The sequence below is a fragment of the Plectropomus leopardus genome, chromosome 17 (assembly GCF_026936395.1).
Source record: "Plectropomus leopardus strain MGB_pleo_1.0 chromosome 17, ASM2693639v1, whole genome shotgun sequence".
NCBI classification, from domain to species: Eukaryota; Metazoa; Chordata; class Actinopteri; order Perciformes; family Serranidae; genus Plectropomus; species Plectropomus leopardus.
Window position 1 is genome coordinate 16,459,318 of NC_142192.1, and position 14,312 is coordinate 16,473,629.

At 42.4% G+C, this 14,312-nt stretch overlaps 2 protein-coding genes across 7 annotated transcripts in view; one reads left to right on the forward strand and one right to left on the reverse strand.

Annotated features, from left to right (window-relative positions):
- The window catches only part of LOC121957945 (cyclic AMP-responsive element-binding protein 5), a 30,085-nt gene extending 22,082 nt beyond the window's left edge, over positions 1-8,003 (forward strand). For 5 of the 6 annotated variants that reach the window (XM_088089904.1, XM_042506766.2, XM_088089905.1 and 2 more), the window contains exons 8-11: positions 4,906-5,217; positions 5,320-5,586; positions 5,666-5,774; positions 7,119-8,003. In XM_088089904.1, the coding sequence (XP_087946030.1) occupies positions 4,906-5,217; positions 5,320-5,586; positions 5,666-5,774; positions 7,119-7,249 (819 nt within the window). In that variant the 3' untranslated portion in view covers positions 7,250-8,003. The remainder of the gene's footprint in view (positions 1-4,905; positions 5,218-5,319; positions 5,587-5,665; positions 5,775-7,118) is intronic. The other variant, XM_042506768.2, reaches the window with a different exon arrangement.
- A 1,095-nt stretch (positions 8,004-9,098) lies between these two features.
- tril (TLR4 interactor with leucine-rich repeats) lies at positions 9,099-12,503 on the reverse strand. The gene has a single exon (XM_042506765.2). It carries the CDS (start codon positions 12,104-12,106, stop codon positions 9,620-9,622), a length of 2,487 nt encoding a protein of 828 aa, XP_042362699.2. The 5' UTR covers positions 12,107-12,503; the 3' UTR covers positions 9,099-9,619.
- Between the last annotated feature and the right edge of the window lie 1,809 nt (positions 12,504-14,312).

Here is a 14,312-nt window from a genome sequence, read left to right on the forward strand (position 1 = left end):
ATGAATTGTTAAATATCTGTGTGCTATCAAAAGCAACTTCAAAGGGAAAACTGTGAAATCGCCCTGCAACTACACAAACACACACACACACACACACACACACACACACACACACACACACACACACAGAGGTTATGACTTCATGTGTAGAGGTTGTATATAGAGTAGGAAAAGAAAAGTGGTTTCAGATTTCAGAGTTGCTCAGGTCTCAGGTTCAAAACTGAACTCTTTGAATACACACACACACACACACAGTCACACATTTCTCCAGACCAATGTGTTTTTTTCTATTGTTATTGCTATTGTATTATTTTGCCTTTCCAAGGTGCGAAACAGGACTCTGCTTCTGTAAAACCACAGGAGGTGTATTAACATGCCTCCGTCGTACAGTAACTCCACACTCAGCTGAAGTGGAAAAGTAAACGTTTAACAAGTGGATCAGTGTTTCATGTACAGTTCTGTGTCTTCATTCACTGATCCCTCCAGACAGAAATATCAACGTGGTGTGTCATCCAGGCCAAGGAAACCCATGATGTAATCACAGGCCCCAGTGTCAGGGTGTTTCTATGTAGTAAACAGAGCTGAAATACTCTTGTCCCATCCTGTTCAGTGTGTGCGGCTGTGCGTGCATGTGTGTGTTTGACTGGCAGCCTGGCTGGCTGGTAAAGCTGGCACAGACAGCGCGGTGACCTCATCCTTGGCAGCCGCTAAATGTGCTCCCTTTTTTTCGACGTTGAATGGTTGAAGGGAAAAAAAAATCTGCTTCTTCTCTTAAAGAAATATTGTGTAACAGGGAACAGATAGCAATATTGCCGGGGAGGGTTGGTGGGGGTGATGTCATGCTCTAAACATGACCTCTCTCTCTTTCGCCGGCTCCTCTGCTGAGTGTAGGAGAAAGGTGAGATGAGGTTTAATTTAGCTCTTACAGTCTGTTTAGTCAGATGATACGCGGGAATGATAAAGTGTGAAGGTATCAAGCTGCAGACTGCAGCATTTATTGGAACACATTATCTCTCTTATCTTTGGTGGTTTTCACGGTTGTGGATAATTAGGAGAAAAGGCGATGAAGCGCTAAGTGGGATGTTGTGGCTGATCATTTTAATTTTTAGACATTTTACTATGTTAAGTTAGGAAACTGTGGGAACACTAAAGCTTGTTTGATCTGAAGTGGCCTGCAGGTTAAAAAGCTTATCTGCTGTTACCAATTTAGCTGCTGTTGGGGGTCAAACCCACCCCTCCCATTATGAGAGGATGGAAAATGTTTATGGATATCCACACACTCTTCATATATTGTGTTTAGTTTTACTGGCATCAACTCAATTGTGGCTTAATAAGCATGTGGAAAACACAGCGACAGCAACAGGCAGTACTGTATGTGAAATATGTGTTTATTTTGTGTACTACTTTTGTGTACTCATTTGTGTTTCATTTATGAAAACAGGGTTTGTTTGTGGGGTTTTTTTAGCTTATTTACAGAAGAAACTGAAACTTAGGCTATACAATTAATTTGCAGATTTTTTATAAAAATGCTAAAAAGCTGAATTAGATGTGTTCCTGTTTAGTTTGGAAAAATGACTGATTGTCTCCAGCTGACATGAGTTTACTTTTTACTGATAATAGCCGTACATTTTGTGAATAATTCAATATATTGTAAAAGTAGGGCTGTTACAAATACTTTGAAGTGTCAGAGGCTCACCTGTAATGTTGACATTTGAATTCTGAATCAAGAATCGAATCCTGCTCAGCTTTTTCTTTTTAGGTTTCTTTTAGTCTCTTTATTCGGTTTAAACACGTATCTCTACACAGTTAGGGATAGAGATTAGGCTATTCTGATGTAGTATGTGTCTCACAATTTGTTGAATTAGATCCTAGTGGTTGTTGTGTTGTATTGTTTTAAGCTTGTGTGATCCAGACATTGCCGACAACTCCAGAGCATTGTACAGTCCAAAAGTAATTTAAAAAAAATAGATGTAATAATTTCCAAAATTCACAACATTTTTTTTTACAAAAAAACATTCACCTTGAGTCTATATTTGTTGGCATTTAATCTTTTAAAAACAACATTTTCACTGCAGTCGAAAGACTGTTCACTTTGCCTCACACAAATGGAGGCACGCACCTGTGTTATTGGGGCATTCTAGCAGCACCCTAAAAGCACCATGAATTACATTTATTCATTAAAGAAAGTTGATTTAGTTAAGAAAAGAAAGACCAACTCATTTAATCTTTATTATTTATTAATGTATTTAAAAGGGACCATGTACAGTTTAAAACTTAAATGTTACCATTTGATGCCCCATAGCTCATTATAGCTTGGAGCTAATTCACATCTGCAATCCCTCATCTGCAGAAAGAAAACCCACAAAAGACAAACAATACACACAAGAGCACATGTTATAAAGTGATACAAAGACACGAGATAGACAATTCAACATAAAGCTACACACAAATGCTTATCACAAGTGAACGCTTGTAATCGAATTAAATACTTTATTAAAAGTGAGGATTTTGTTCAAGGATTTTTTTAGATGACGATATCATAAAATGTGACGACAGATATTCGAAGCGTCATTCAAAAAAACCTAAGTACAATTTGCTACAGCCCTCTGTAAGAGATACAGAAACAAATTTGCAAAGCAAATTGTTGGCCTCTAAGGTTACAACAAACTCAGAGCCAATTGGGTCACCCTTCGTGTAAGGAGGGGGTCTCTGTCCAGTTGCCAGGGTTTCAGGTGTAATGTTCAGGAGCTGAGAGAAGTGGAGTTATGACCTTTAAGGGGGTGAGATTTCTAATGAAAGAATATCTCAGTCCTGACCATAAAAGTGTTGTTGAATCAAATCTTCTCTCAATAAGATCAATAAGTCCATTGTATGCATTTGTTGGCCTTTTTAATGTTCCAGTTACATAATAGTCATGTCAGAGGCACTTTCATGAAGAATACAAATGGACATAATAAGACAATTATATTGGTGCATGCATTAGAAAATGATTCAACAAGGCAGTATAGCTGTAGTTCTTTAACAACAGACATACATTAGTCTAATAGACAGAGGGTGGAGGCTGATTGGCTGATTTTCCTATTGCCATGGTGACAAAGCATGACCTCATCTTTAACACCTTACGTCTCGTTTGGTCCACCCTCTGTGTTTCCTGCCACGCCTTCATTTGTTAGCCAATCTCTGTGTTTCCCTCCCGTTTACGGTGTCCACCCACCTCAGCTGTGTGTGTGGTTGTCTTGATTAGTGACGTGTATATATACGTTCCTTTCAGTTCGTCTGTTACTGTTGCTGTTATCCTGCTCTTCTAGTGATCCTGCTTTCAGTTTAATTTTTGAATTATATTGTATTGTGTTTTTTGGTAACCTATTTGTTTTTTGATGTCTTAGCATCAGCATTAAAGGCTTGCTTTTTTTGCACACCTGTATGCTTTTTTGTTCTGCATTTGCGTACTCATCCTACCTCCCCTGAGACACATTTCCTTTGTATTCTGTCATTTAAAAAAAAACCTGGTCGTGTGATTAAAAAAAAAGCAATCCCTATTTTAAAATGACATGGTTATGCAGGCTGTCCTGTGTTGAACAAATGACAATTCTCTCTGACCAGTCAGATTTCTGCAGTGTTTTAACAACACCTTATAGTATCTGTTGTTTGCTGAGCTGTTACCAAAAATATGTACCACGTATCCAAAAACTTCTGCTTATGGAAAACCAAAAAAGAGCAAGACAAATTAAGATGAGCCGTACCTTGCAGTGGAAATGTTACATTATTAAACTCTACTGCAAATCCATCTTGCTGTAAATTCATTCATTTATCAGTAATGTCTTCCAGTTTACTTTAAATTTCACTTGCCCGAAATAATATTCAGGAGATTACTTGCAATAACCTAATCCTTTTCAGTGTCACAGGGGCCATCATTGGCCCCACATGTCCCAGCATGCACTTGGGGATTTTAAAAACGGATGCATTAACTCATCTTTTTATGTCCAGCTTCCCTGCCTTTGAGATATTTGAGAGAAAAAAATGGGTCATCTGTTACATTCCTGGAGGCCATGATAAACTCAACAAGAATGTGCAGTTTAAATAAGAGGATGTGAAAATATACAAGTTATAGTGAGAGTGTCAATTACTGAGGCTCCACTGTGTTTATCCTTCTTAAAGAAATGACACGTACAAACTTTTTGTCTCAGTGGATTTAGAACTGGCTCACAGCTCTCAGCCTTTCCAATAGTAGAAAATAGATACAAAGTATTTTATAAAATTTGTCTGTTGATTTAGAAAGTTGTCTTCATGGCTGCACTTTTGGTTAAATGAATTCAGAGCTGACAACATAGTGTACATTAGGTGGACATTCAGAATAACAGCTGTCACTATTCATGTATGCTTAAATGCTTTTAACCTTGCATCACATGAATGAATGAATGAATGAATGAATGAAAACATTGCTTTGCACAAATGAGTATAAAGACTAAAAAACAACCACATATAACACAAATCCATACAAAAATCATAAAACAACAGAAAAAGCGTTATCCCCAGGAATTTGATAAGGCCATCAAGTTAATTTAGGTCCATTTAAGTTAATATTAGGTTACGTTACGTTTGCGTTACATTACATTTGCATTACGTTACATTATGTTATGCTACATTACGCTAAATTAAGCTAAATTAAGCTAAATCAAGTAAATTAAGTCAAGTTATGTTAATATTAGATTAAGTTATGTTACATTTAATAAAGTTAAGTTAACATTAAGTTAAATTAAGTTAAGTAAGGTTAGGTTAAGTTAAGATAAATTAAGCTAAGCTAAGTTCAGTTAAGTTAAGTTAAGTTAAGTTAAGTTAAGTTAAGTTAAAAAAGTGCAGTTCCAAACCTGTGTACTTATATATGTTTAAACTTTCTCCTCTCAGAGATCCAAACAGACGCTGGGCCATCATTTCCAACAGCACCATCCAGCAATGGTCGGCATCAACAACCCTGTGACATCCATGGGTCACATGATGGAGATGATGTCACAGCGTCCTCAGGCACCTCCACTACAACACCACCCTCATCCTCATCACTCGCAGCTTCCAGCTCCACCCCTCACCTTCCAACAGCGATGTCATGCTCCCCCTCCACAGCATCTGGGAGGCACCCACAGCCACCACACTCAGGCTCACCCTCCCCCCCATCTGCACCAGGGCTCGCCTCCTGCACCTCCTCTGTCTGTCCCAGCACAGGTACGGTATATTTACTGAACAACTCAGCAATGATACATCTATCGAAATATACCTGCATTCAGGCACAGTGAGTTTACTTTTGCAATGTTTTTTTGTTTACAGTTATCACCAGTTGCGCAGCAGATGCAGCCCTCCCATCCACCCCACTCCCAGCATGCAGTGCAGGCAGGTGGAAGCTGCAGTGGTGGAGGCGGAGGAGGTGGCAACCGTCGCAGGAGGACGGCAGAGCAGGACCCTGACGAGCGCAGGCAGAAGTTCCTGGAGCGTAACCGGGCTGCAGCCACCCGCTGCCGACAGAAGAGGAAAGTGTGGGTGTCGTCGCTGGAGAAGAAAGCTGAGGAGCTGACGCACACAAACCTGCAGCTCCAGGTGGGACACGCTCTGTACTCACACAAGCACACACCATCTACACCTTAAGGATGCTTAATGTTTCACTGTTTGTTTCCAGAACGAAGTGACATCATTGAGGTCGGAGGTGGGTCAACTGAAGCAGATTCTGCTCACCCACAAGGACTGTCCTGTCACCGCCCGGCAAAGAGAGGCACAGGGGTATCCCAGTGAGTAAAACCCACTACCCTGCACCCTCTCCCTAGAAATCTCAGCAGCTTTTCCAGACGCCTGACACCAGTCATCTCCATCCTACACTGAGGGTATAATTCAGATACCTTGTATGTGCACATAAGGGAATATGCCATGGTTACATTTCGCCACCTGTCAGCCCACACAGGGACCTTCACCCTTTGAAACCTGAGCAAACTTGCTTGATTTCTTTCAAAAACATGAGACGGCAGCCATGAGAAACAAAAGAGGAAATGGCCCAAAAATTAACAAGAAATTATTAAAAAAGTAGAAGAAAATTTCAGCTCGTGGCCCTTTGCTTCATGTTGTCCCCTCTCTCTTCCCCCTTTTACATTCACATCCTGTCCTATCAAACAAAATAATCTTAAAAACAAAACAAACAATCAAAAGAAAAACAGGGAAATGACCAGCAAGAAAAAGTACTCTAAATTAGAAAAATTATGTAACACGATCTTAAATATGTTATTATGATAGGTTTTACCTATTTTTTTCTATTTCTCCCTAGCTTTTTAAAAATATTTTCTAAATCTACTTATTTCTTGCAATTTGTGAATCATTTTCTTACCAAGTTGCTCATTGCCTTTTCCCCCATGCTTTTTATTGAAATGTTGTCAATTTGCTTAGGGTTCAACACTTTAAATACTTGTGAAAGGCATCTGAGAGCAGCACAAGAAAAGTGTTGTCACTCTAGATTTCAAAGTTGTAATCTGTATCTTAAAGCAAGCAACTAAACAGCACTTAAGAGTAAAAACTCTGCTTTTAACCCCACAGTCTCCAAATATGAGTACATGCACTTTTATTCCTGTGGAGAGCCAATCAGGGGAAAGCACTGCACTCTTAACTCTCCATTTAATGGAATGCATTTTCATTTCCATAGTCATACTCATTTAATGAACCAGATCTTGATGGTATTTGAAATACTCCGGAGTGCAATGCAGTATTCTGGCATTTTGCCTTGCATAAAGGAACAAAATGCAGACCATCTCGCGCTCCAGGCAGACAATAGTTGAACGTGTATGTGACCTAAAATGAAAGAAAAAACACTGCACCTTGTGGCTTAAATGAAAGCAGCCATTATGTTTTTAAGTGTTGAGCTTCAGAGAAAAAAGATGGATGAAATACTGGCATGTTTGTATATTTCTATTGTTGTCTTTCTACCTGTATGTACAGTATTCATTTGTTAAAATAAAAGAGCTATTTTCCTTTAATCTGAGCTGTAGTTGGTTTCCATTCATTTTCATGCTCACAAACCCCGCTCGCTTACTCAGTGGACAATCCACACAGGATCAGTGACTCTGATTGACAGCTGTCTCTGTGTCCAGCTGCAGGGGTGAGCCCAGGAGGAAGTCCCACCCCTGTAGGTCCTCATCTGCAGGCCGTCCAACACAACAGCATCTCCACCTCCTCGACAGCTGGAGGCGACACGGGGCACGACCTCCGGCCTGGATGCTAGTGCTCGCCACATAGAGGAGGGGGGTGGAACTGGACAGCTGAATCCCACCAGACTGAATAATCTTTCTGTCATAACTACACTAAAGTCTCACTCAGCTGTGGATCTATGTCTCTTTACATTGTAGTTGAGATACTGAACTGGATAGGTGAATTTCTAAATCCATGTGAACACTAATAATCATCTTTTCTGGTTAGAGAGGAAACCAGAACCACATACTGGTACATTTCCATAACAGGTGCAAAAAAAAGACCTTTACTGAAAGCCTTGTTAAAAACTGTGATGGTTACATGGCAACTGGATCCTGTGTTTATTTAGAAAAACGTCTGTTTCATTTCACAGCAATCTCACCAATGCCTCACTGATTACGCACACACACACACACACACACACAGACACACACACACACACACACACACAATCGAAACACTTCCCCTGTTCTTTTATCTTGCACTAATTTAAAAAAACAGCCTATATATTAGTTTTATATTTCTAACTGAGCATCTGCGCACCTTATGCCTTCTCTTTGATGCAGCATGTCAAAGCTATGTATTTTTCTACAAATAATTAATACTAAGACAAAAACATGTTTATTTTCAGATTTCAAATCAAAACCACATCTGTCTTGGAAAGCCATTTAAAACATGATTGTACAGTATTCTTCCAGGCACTTTTTTTTAACTGCCCTAAGACACTAAATAACTATCAACTGCACCTTGTGTCTCAATCCCTTAATAATAAATCTATTATTCTGTTATTTTCTTGTGTTTCTTTTCAATGTCCCTTCTGAAATGTTGTCTATGATATCAAATCTTAAAGCTGTGACCAATGAGATTATAGTTATCAGTATGCTTCTGTGCATACAGTATGGTCTAGTCTGCCATCTAGTGACTGGTTTTGTTAATGGTAGATGAATAATAACTGAAGTTGTCAGCAAAGTAGATCATAGCCTGTTTTATGTTTCGCCAATAAAAACAGGTAAGTATTTCCAAATATTTAACATTAAAAACAGTTTTTGAACCCAAGGACTTTATTATGGCACCAACTTTAAACTTTTTAGTGCACAATATTAACATGTTTTTATGTCAAAAGCTTTCTGTTTTTGAGTGTCTAAGAATGTGAATATACTTTGCATCTATACAATTGTGCATCCATGTGTGTACATGTGTCTATGTGCATGTGTGCCTGATTTGGACTAAGTGAGGGAGGCACTCCACCCTGTCTACTCAAACAAAGGGACTGCTTAAGTATTGCCAGACCTCAGCTTGACATGCATGCAAAAGCACACACACACTCTTATTCTCTAACATATTATTGCTATTATCTTCTCCACCCTCACACATTGTTAATGTCTCCGCCTGAGCACTAAATATTGGGAAAACCTCTCATTAATTGCTCCATATTTGGAATTATGGTAAATATATTATCCTTAATTGTTTTCATGTTTATTGGGGGGACAAATGCACATGATCTAGATATTCAAGGGGGATGTCTCCCTATCCTAAGACATGTATAGTACCACTCAGGTGCCAAATGATGGTATTTCTGAGTAGCCTGACCTGTCCTCAAAATAATAGCTGGCCTGCTCAGCTGAGGTGTATAATGACTACATCAAAAGAGTAAAAATAGTGTGAGTGAAGCACGACCTGGAGTTCAAAAGGTTAATGCAAGTGATCTTTTTGTAGGAGTAGATTATTTTTATAAATGTATATATTCCCCCTATCTCTAGAAATATAATCCCCCGGTGCTTTACATAATCATGGTTTATCCAAAAGATATCTGTAAGCCACAGATACAGTAACATCCACTACAGGGTTAAATCATCCATCCAAAGACTCAAATGACAAAGCAATCACATTGTTGGGGATTTTACTTCTTTGCGTAATGCAGAATTTTTATATAAAAGTATAAAACATGATAGATAACATGATGCAAAACAAGTGTTTTTTTCTGCCAACCAGCAGCCATCATTACTGTACAAATATGAGACAATATGATGTCTATAAACTCAACATTAGCACCATAGTTGAAATCAGTGAGCAATCATTATGCTTTCACACAACAAATCACACATTAAGTAGCACTCACAGGTGCAAGGAAACTAAAGAGGAGAGGCACAAAGCAGGAAGAGGAAGTCAGAGGGATTGGACTTCCTCTGGTGTCGGAAAAGGCACTGATGAGCTCAGCTGTTCTATTGTCAGTTTAAAAGTTTTCTTGTGGACAAACAAGAAACAAAAACATAAAACTGTGAGATTGTTGACTTGGTTTGTTCACAAACACACCCATGTTTTTATTATGATACAGAGGTGTGTCGAGAGAGGACTTTGTATTTTGCAGCACAAACCAATCAACATATTTAGAGTTTTCATGGCTCTAGTCGGAGAATCTCTGCATGTCACTGTCTCTGTGAACACTGTTGCCATCCAGAAAGCGGTCACAAGGGAACTCAATGAGGTCCCCTTCCTCCAGTGGTGCGAGCCGAGCTGGACGGCTGCTTTGGTAGCTGGTGAAGTCAGCGGACACTGAGGCGGTCGCCACAGCGGGCCGAAACGGTCGCCTGGTGGAGTACATGTGCCGCACGTGCACTGCTGTCTTCCTCCTCTGCAGCCTCCTCTTCAGGCTCCGCCCTAGCCAGACCCCACCAATGACGAGCAGCAACACGGCGTTCCCGGCCAGCGTGGCCACCGTCACCAGCTGGAGATCAGAGGTCAGCATGGCTCCACGGCTGAGCCCCTCAGGAAGAGTGACCAGCCCAGCACAGTGGTCCCGGGGCGCAACTTGACACACAGATCCTCCGACTACTCCCTCCACGCACACCATGTAGGTCACATCTGAACTGAGTTCTCGAAGGGTGACGGAGCGAGCTGTACCACGAGCGTAAACATAGCGGGGAAAGCGATCTGGAGTGCCAAAGCGGTCAAACAGAATTCGGAAGTGGACCTCATCTCGGCCCACCACTGTTCCTGGTGTGTAGCGGTGATGATCCCTGGTGGTCCAGTGGATGGTGACGGTATCTGATGTCACTTGATCCACTGAAACATTAGTAATGAAATGGCGGTTGAACACACAAGGATCTGTGATTACAGGTAAAACCTCCTCCTGATCTGACCTCAGAAGGTCAAACTTTTCTCCTGACTGGAGCGGAGAAGCGGTGGTGAACCCTTTGTTCGGATTGGTGGTGGTTCGGTCCTGGTTTGCAGCATGAGTTGGTGTGGAAGTAGCAGGTGGATCGGTTCTAGCCATGACATTTGACCTTCGTCTACCTTTGGCACGTTTCCCAGCAGTGTCTGCAGCAGGTTGTGACCTCAGGCTGAGTGACTCTTTCTTTGGCTTCTTTCTTTCCAAAGAAGATGGCGCTGCCACCACTGGACCCCCTTCGTCTCCTTGGATTCCCACTTCCTCTTGTCCCTCTCTCTTCCTTTTTTCACCCTCTTTTCTCATAATGATGCCCGGCCTAAAATTCACAACTTCTGTCTCCTCCACCTGGCCCTCTTCACCTCCCTCCTCCTGATTTATTGTATCCGCCATTCCTATTTCTTTCCCCTCCACCTTCACCAACACCTCCCCTCCCCGGCTCTCCTCAGGCCCAGCTTGGCTCCTGCACAACTGGGTCCAGTTCCCCAGGGGCTGCAGCTGGGAGCTGTTCACATAGTCCAAATATTTCCCCCTAAGAGTCGCTGGGTGATGACACTTTACAAATACAGTCAACAATTTGCCCTGAGAATGCACATTAGTCATCCATCTCTTCAGCTCCTCCAGGCGACAGTCGCACGTCCAGTTGTTGCCATGGAGATCCAGGTCGTAAAGCACGTTGTTGAGGGCAAAAATGTCCCCGGACAGGCTGGTGAGCATGTTGTTCTCCAGTTTCAGCACCCGCAGATGTTTAAGTTGCTTAAAAGCCAAAGAGTCCACGCTGGATATCCGGTTGCGACTGAAGTCCAGCTCCTCTGCGCGCTCCAGAGAGTCCAGGAGACCGGCGGGGATTTCCTCCAGCTCGTTGCCGTCAATCAGAAGCTCTCTAAGGCTTGACAGCCCCCTCAGAGCCCCGCTTTCCAGGCGAGAGATCTTGTTGTTGCTCAGGGACAGTTTGGACAGCTTTTTCAGATTTTGGAAGACGTGGTTACCAACGTACTCGATTTCATTTTCAGACAGCAGCAGAGTTGTCAGGGCTTTGAGTTGGGAGAAAGTGAGGGCATTGCGCACGGCTGACTGCTTGTTGTGGGCCAAGTTTAGAAAGCGCAGGTTGGTGAGTTTAGAGAAAGCGTTTCTGTGAATGTGCCGCAGTTTGTTGGATTCCAGGTGGAGATAATGTAAGTTGGGCAAACTTTTAAAAACAGAGTCCTGCAGTGCTTCTATTGAGTTGCCATCCAGACGCAATTTAACAAGAGTTTCCAAATTGGCAAAAAGCTCCGGCGTGATTTTCTTAATTTCATTATCATTTCCACAGAGAATAGTTAATTTCTTCAGGGATTGTAAAGTCCCAGCGGGTATATTTGATAAAAGATTATGTCCCAAGTACAGCTCTTCCAACTTGGAGAGTTTCTCAAATGCTTTTGGGTGAATAGTTTGTATTTGATTGTACTGTAAATTCAACCGTATGAGGTTACTGAAACGTGTGAAGTCGAAGGCAGAAATATTACTGATGAAGTTACCCCCAAGGCTGAAGATCAGTATCTCCTCGGACACCCGCGCGGTAGGTTTGGGCACAGCGCGCAACCCGCGGTTGGTGCACATGAGGTGCTGCGGGTGCTGACAGTCACAGCGGTCGGGACAAAAGCTTGTCGCCGGTGAGGAGGAGATGATCCCATTGAGCGACAGCAGGAAAAAGCAAAATCCCGCGAGGAAATTGCCGGTATCCATCCCCACTGCGCGTCTGGCACAGATGCGTCATTCGCTTTGTGTTGTTCAGGTGCAGGCGCCCCTTTCCTCTCTCACGCCGGAGATCGACTCGTCCATAATCCACTTGTTGCTCTAAAAAGTGGAGAGAAAAGTGCTGCACACATCAAGCAGGCGGCTCCATCACTTAGCAGCATCTACTGTGGAGCACATTAATTTGTGCCGCGCGCTCTGGTGCTGTCTGAGGGAGCGCTCACCACCCCAATAAAGCCTCCATCCCCTCAAGTGGTCATCTGCTGCGAATTACAGAGTTCAGGCGCACGTACACACACACACACACACACACACACACACACACTGAGAGAGAGAAAGAAAGAAATAGTCCCTCCCCCGCAACTCTGCGACCCTGCCAAAACCAGATGTGCACAAGTCTTGACGCACGAGATCCACAGCTTTGCGCGTGCACGCAGGTAATCAAGCACACACGAGTCTCCACAGTGAGAGAGGGAGTAAGAGGGAGAGAGAGATTGAGAAACCCTTTGACCGAGTTTTCTGCGCGCCCCCGCAGCCACCGGGGGTCTGAGATCTGGATCCGTTCCCTGGTATGGACAAAGCAGACAGGAAGATTTCCTTCCCACGGAATCCCGAGAGAAAACCCGAAGTCTTGGATTCCCTCGCAGCAGGGTGCAGACAGAGGGAATTCACTCATAAAGAAAGTTTAACAAAACGCTTACTGACACTGACTTTGATAAGACATGCAAAATGATAATTCATAAAACAGTTGTAGCCCAGTGAGTTTCTAAAAGAGAGACATTGCATGCACAAACAACATAAACCACAATCAACACATCAACAGCCAGGTCTGCACTCTGTACTGCGGGGACGCCATCATCATGCAGCCTAACTGTAATTTACCATTCTCTCATTAACGCGCCTTGTGTTGTCGGGGCCACAAGGAGCACAGATGGTTCACATTTGCAGAGGAGGAATTCGGGGTTGTGAAGTGTGTGTTAAGACTGACGAGGAGAGGTGCCAAATCTGAGTAAAGATCTCCCAACTTGAAAGTGGGGAAATAAATGCCGAGTAAGTAGAGCATGTGGAGATTTTTGTGCAGAATGATTCTCTGCAGTGTACATAGAGGTTTATGTCCCAGTCCAGTCTGAAAAGCATGCAATGTTACTGCCAAGACATCTGCACATTTATGGCACATGAGGTAAAGTGATTACTGACATACACTACATGCAGCCATCAGTGTTCCCCAAACGTTTCTGTCTGATGTAGTAGGTCTACCTACAAGGCCCTATTAAATGAGCTCAAGCAACATCTCCACTGACACCCCCCTGGCATGTTTCCCATCATTTAATTGTAAAACTAGATACACCGCCACGAATTTGTAGGTTGTGCACCTTTCAAGTTAAATTATAGCTCAGACTGGTATTTCTGGCAAATGCCACATGAAGGGGCTGCCACCAGAAATATTGATTTTTTTTATCATAATCTATCTCTCCCTTTCTCTCTCTCTATATATACACACATATATTTATATATATATATATATATATAGAGAGAGAGAGAGCTAGACAGACGGTCTATGGGAGTTGCCCCTAAATGTAAATAGTCTGCCTATGTAAGGCCTGTGCAGTGGTACCGTCCGTTGTCACCCCCCCTCTACAGCATCAAGTGGATCGGTCCATCCTGTAATGTCAGAGGTCAAGCAGGAAGTCAATAAAATCTAGGCACACCGACTTATTATAATACATCCATGAAGCAGACAGGGTGGCGTAATTGGAATAAAAACAGAGAAGGGAAAAGGAGCCCGAAAACGAAAAGGTGGAGCAGAGAAGGTTCGAGAAAAGAATAAAAAACACCTCGAGGCTGATGCTGCAGGATGTTTCAAAAGTTCAGACTCATTTAAAAATTAAGTAAATGTCGGAAATCTTCGTTTGCAGCGGTAATGACAACAATGACAACCAGATGAGGACAGAGTGGACGGATGAGCATGCATCAGCAGGTGATGCATGTTTTTACAGTGCTAACGGAGCTGACAAAGCTAACGTCAAACAGGGACAAGGACAGTGGACACAATGAGCAGGACCAGGCTGATACCAGCGGAGTAAGGTCACAGGCAAGAGGAAAAGCACGAGCGACATGGCAACTTCTTAACAGGTGATACCAGTATTACTAAGCAACAGGGGTCGACCCATATTGGTTTTTCATGGCCCATATCAAG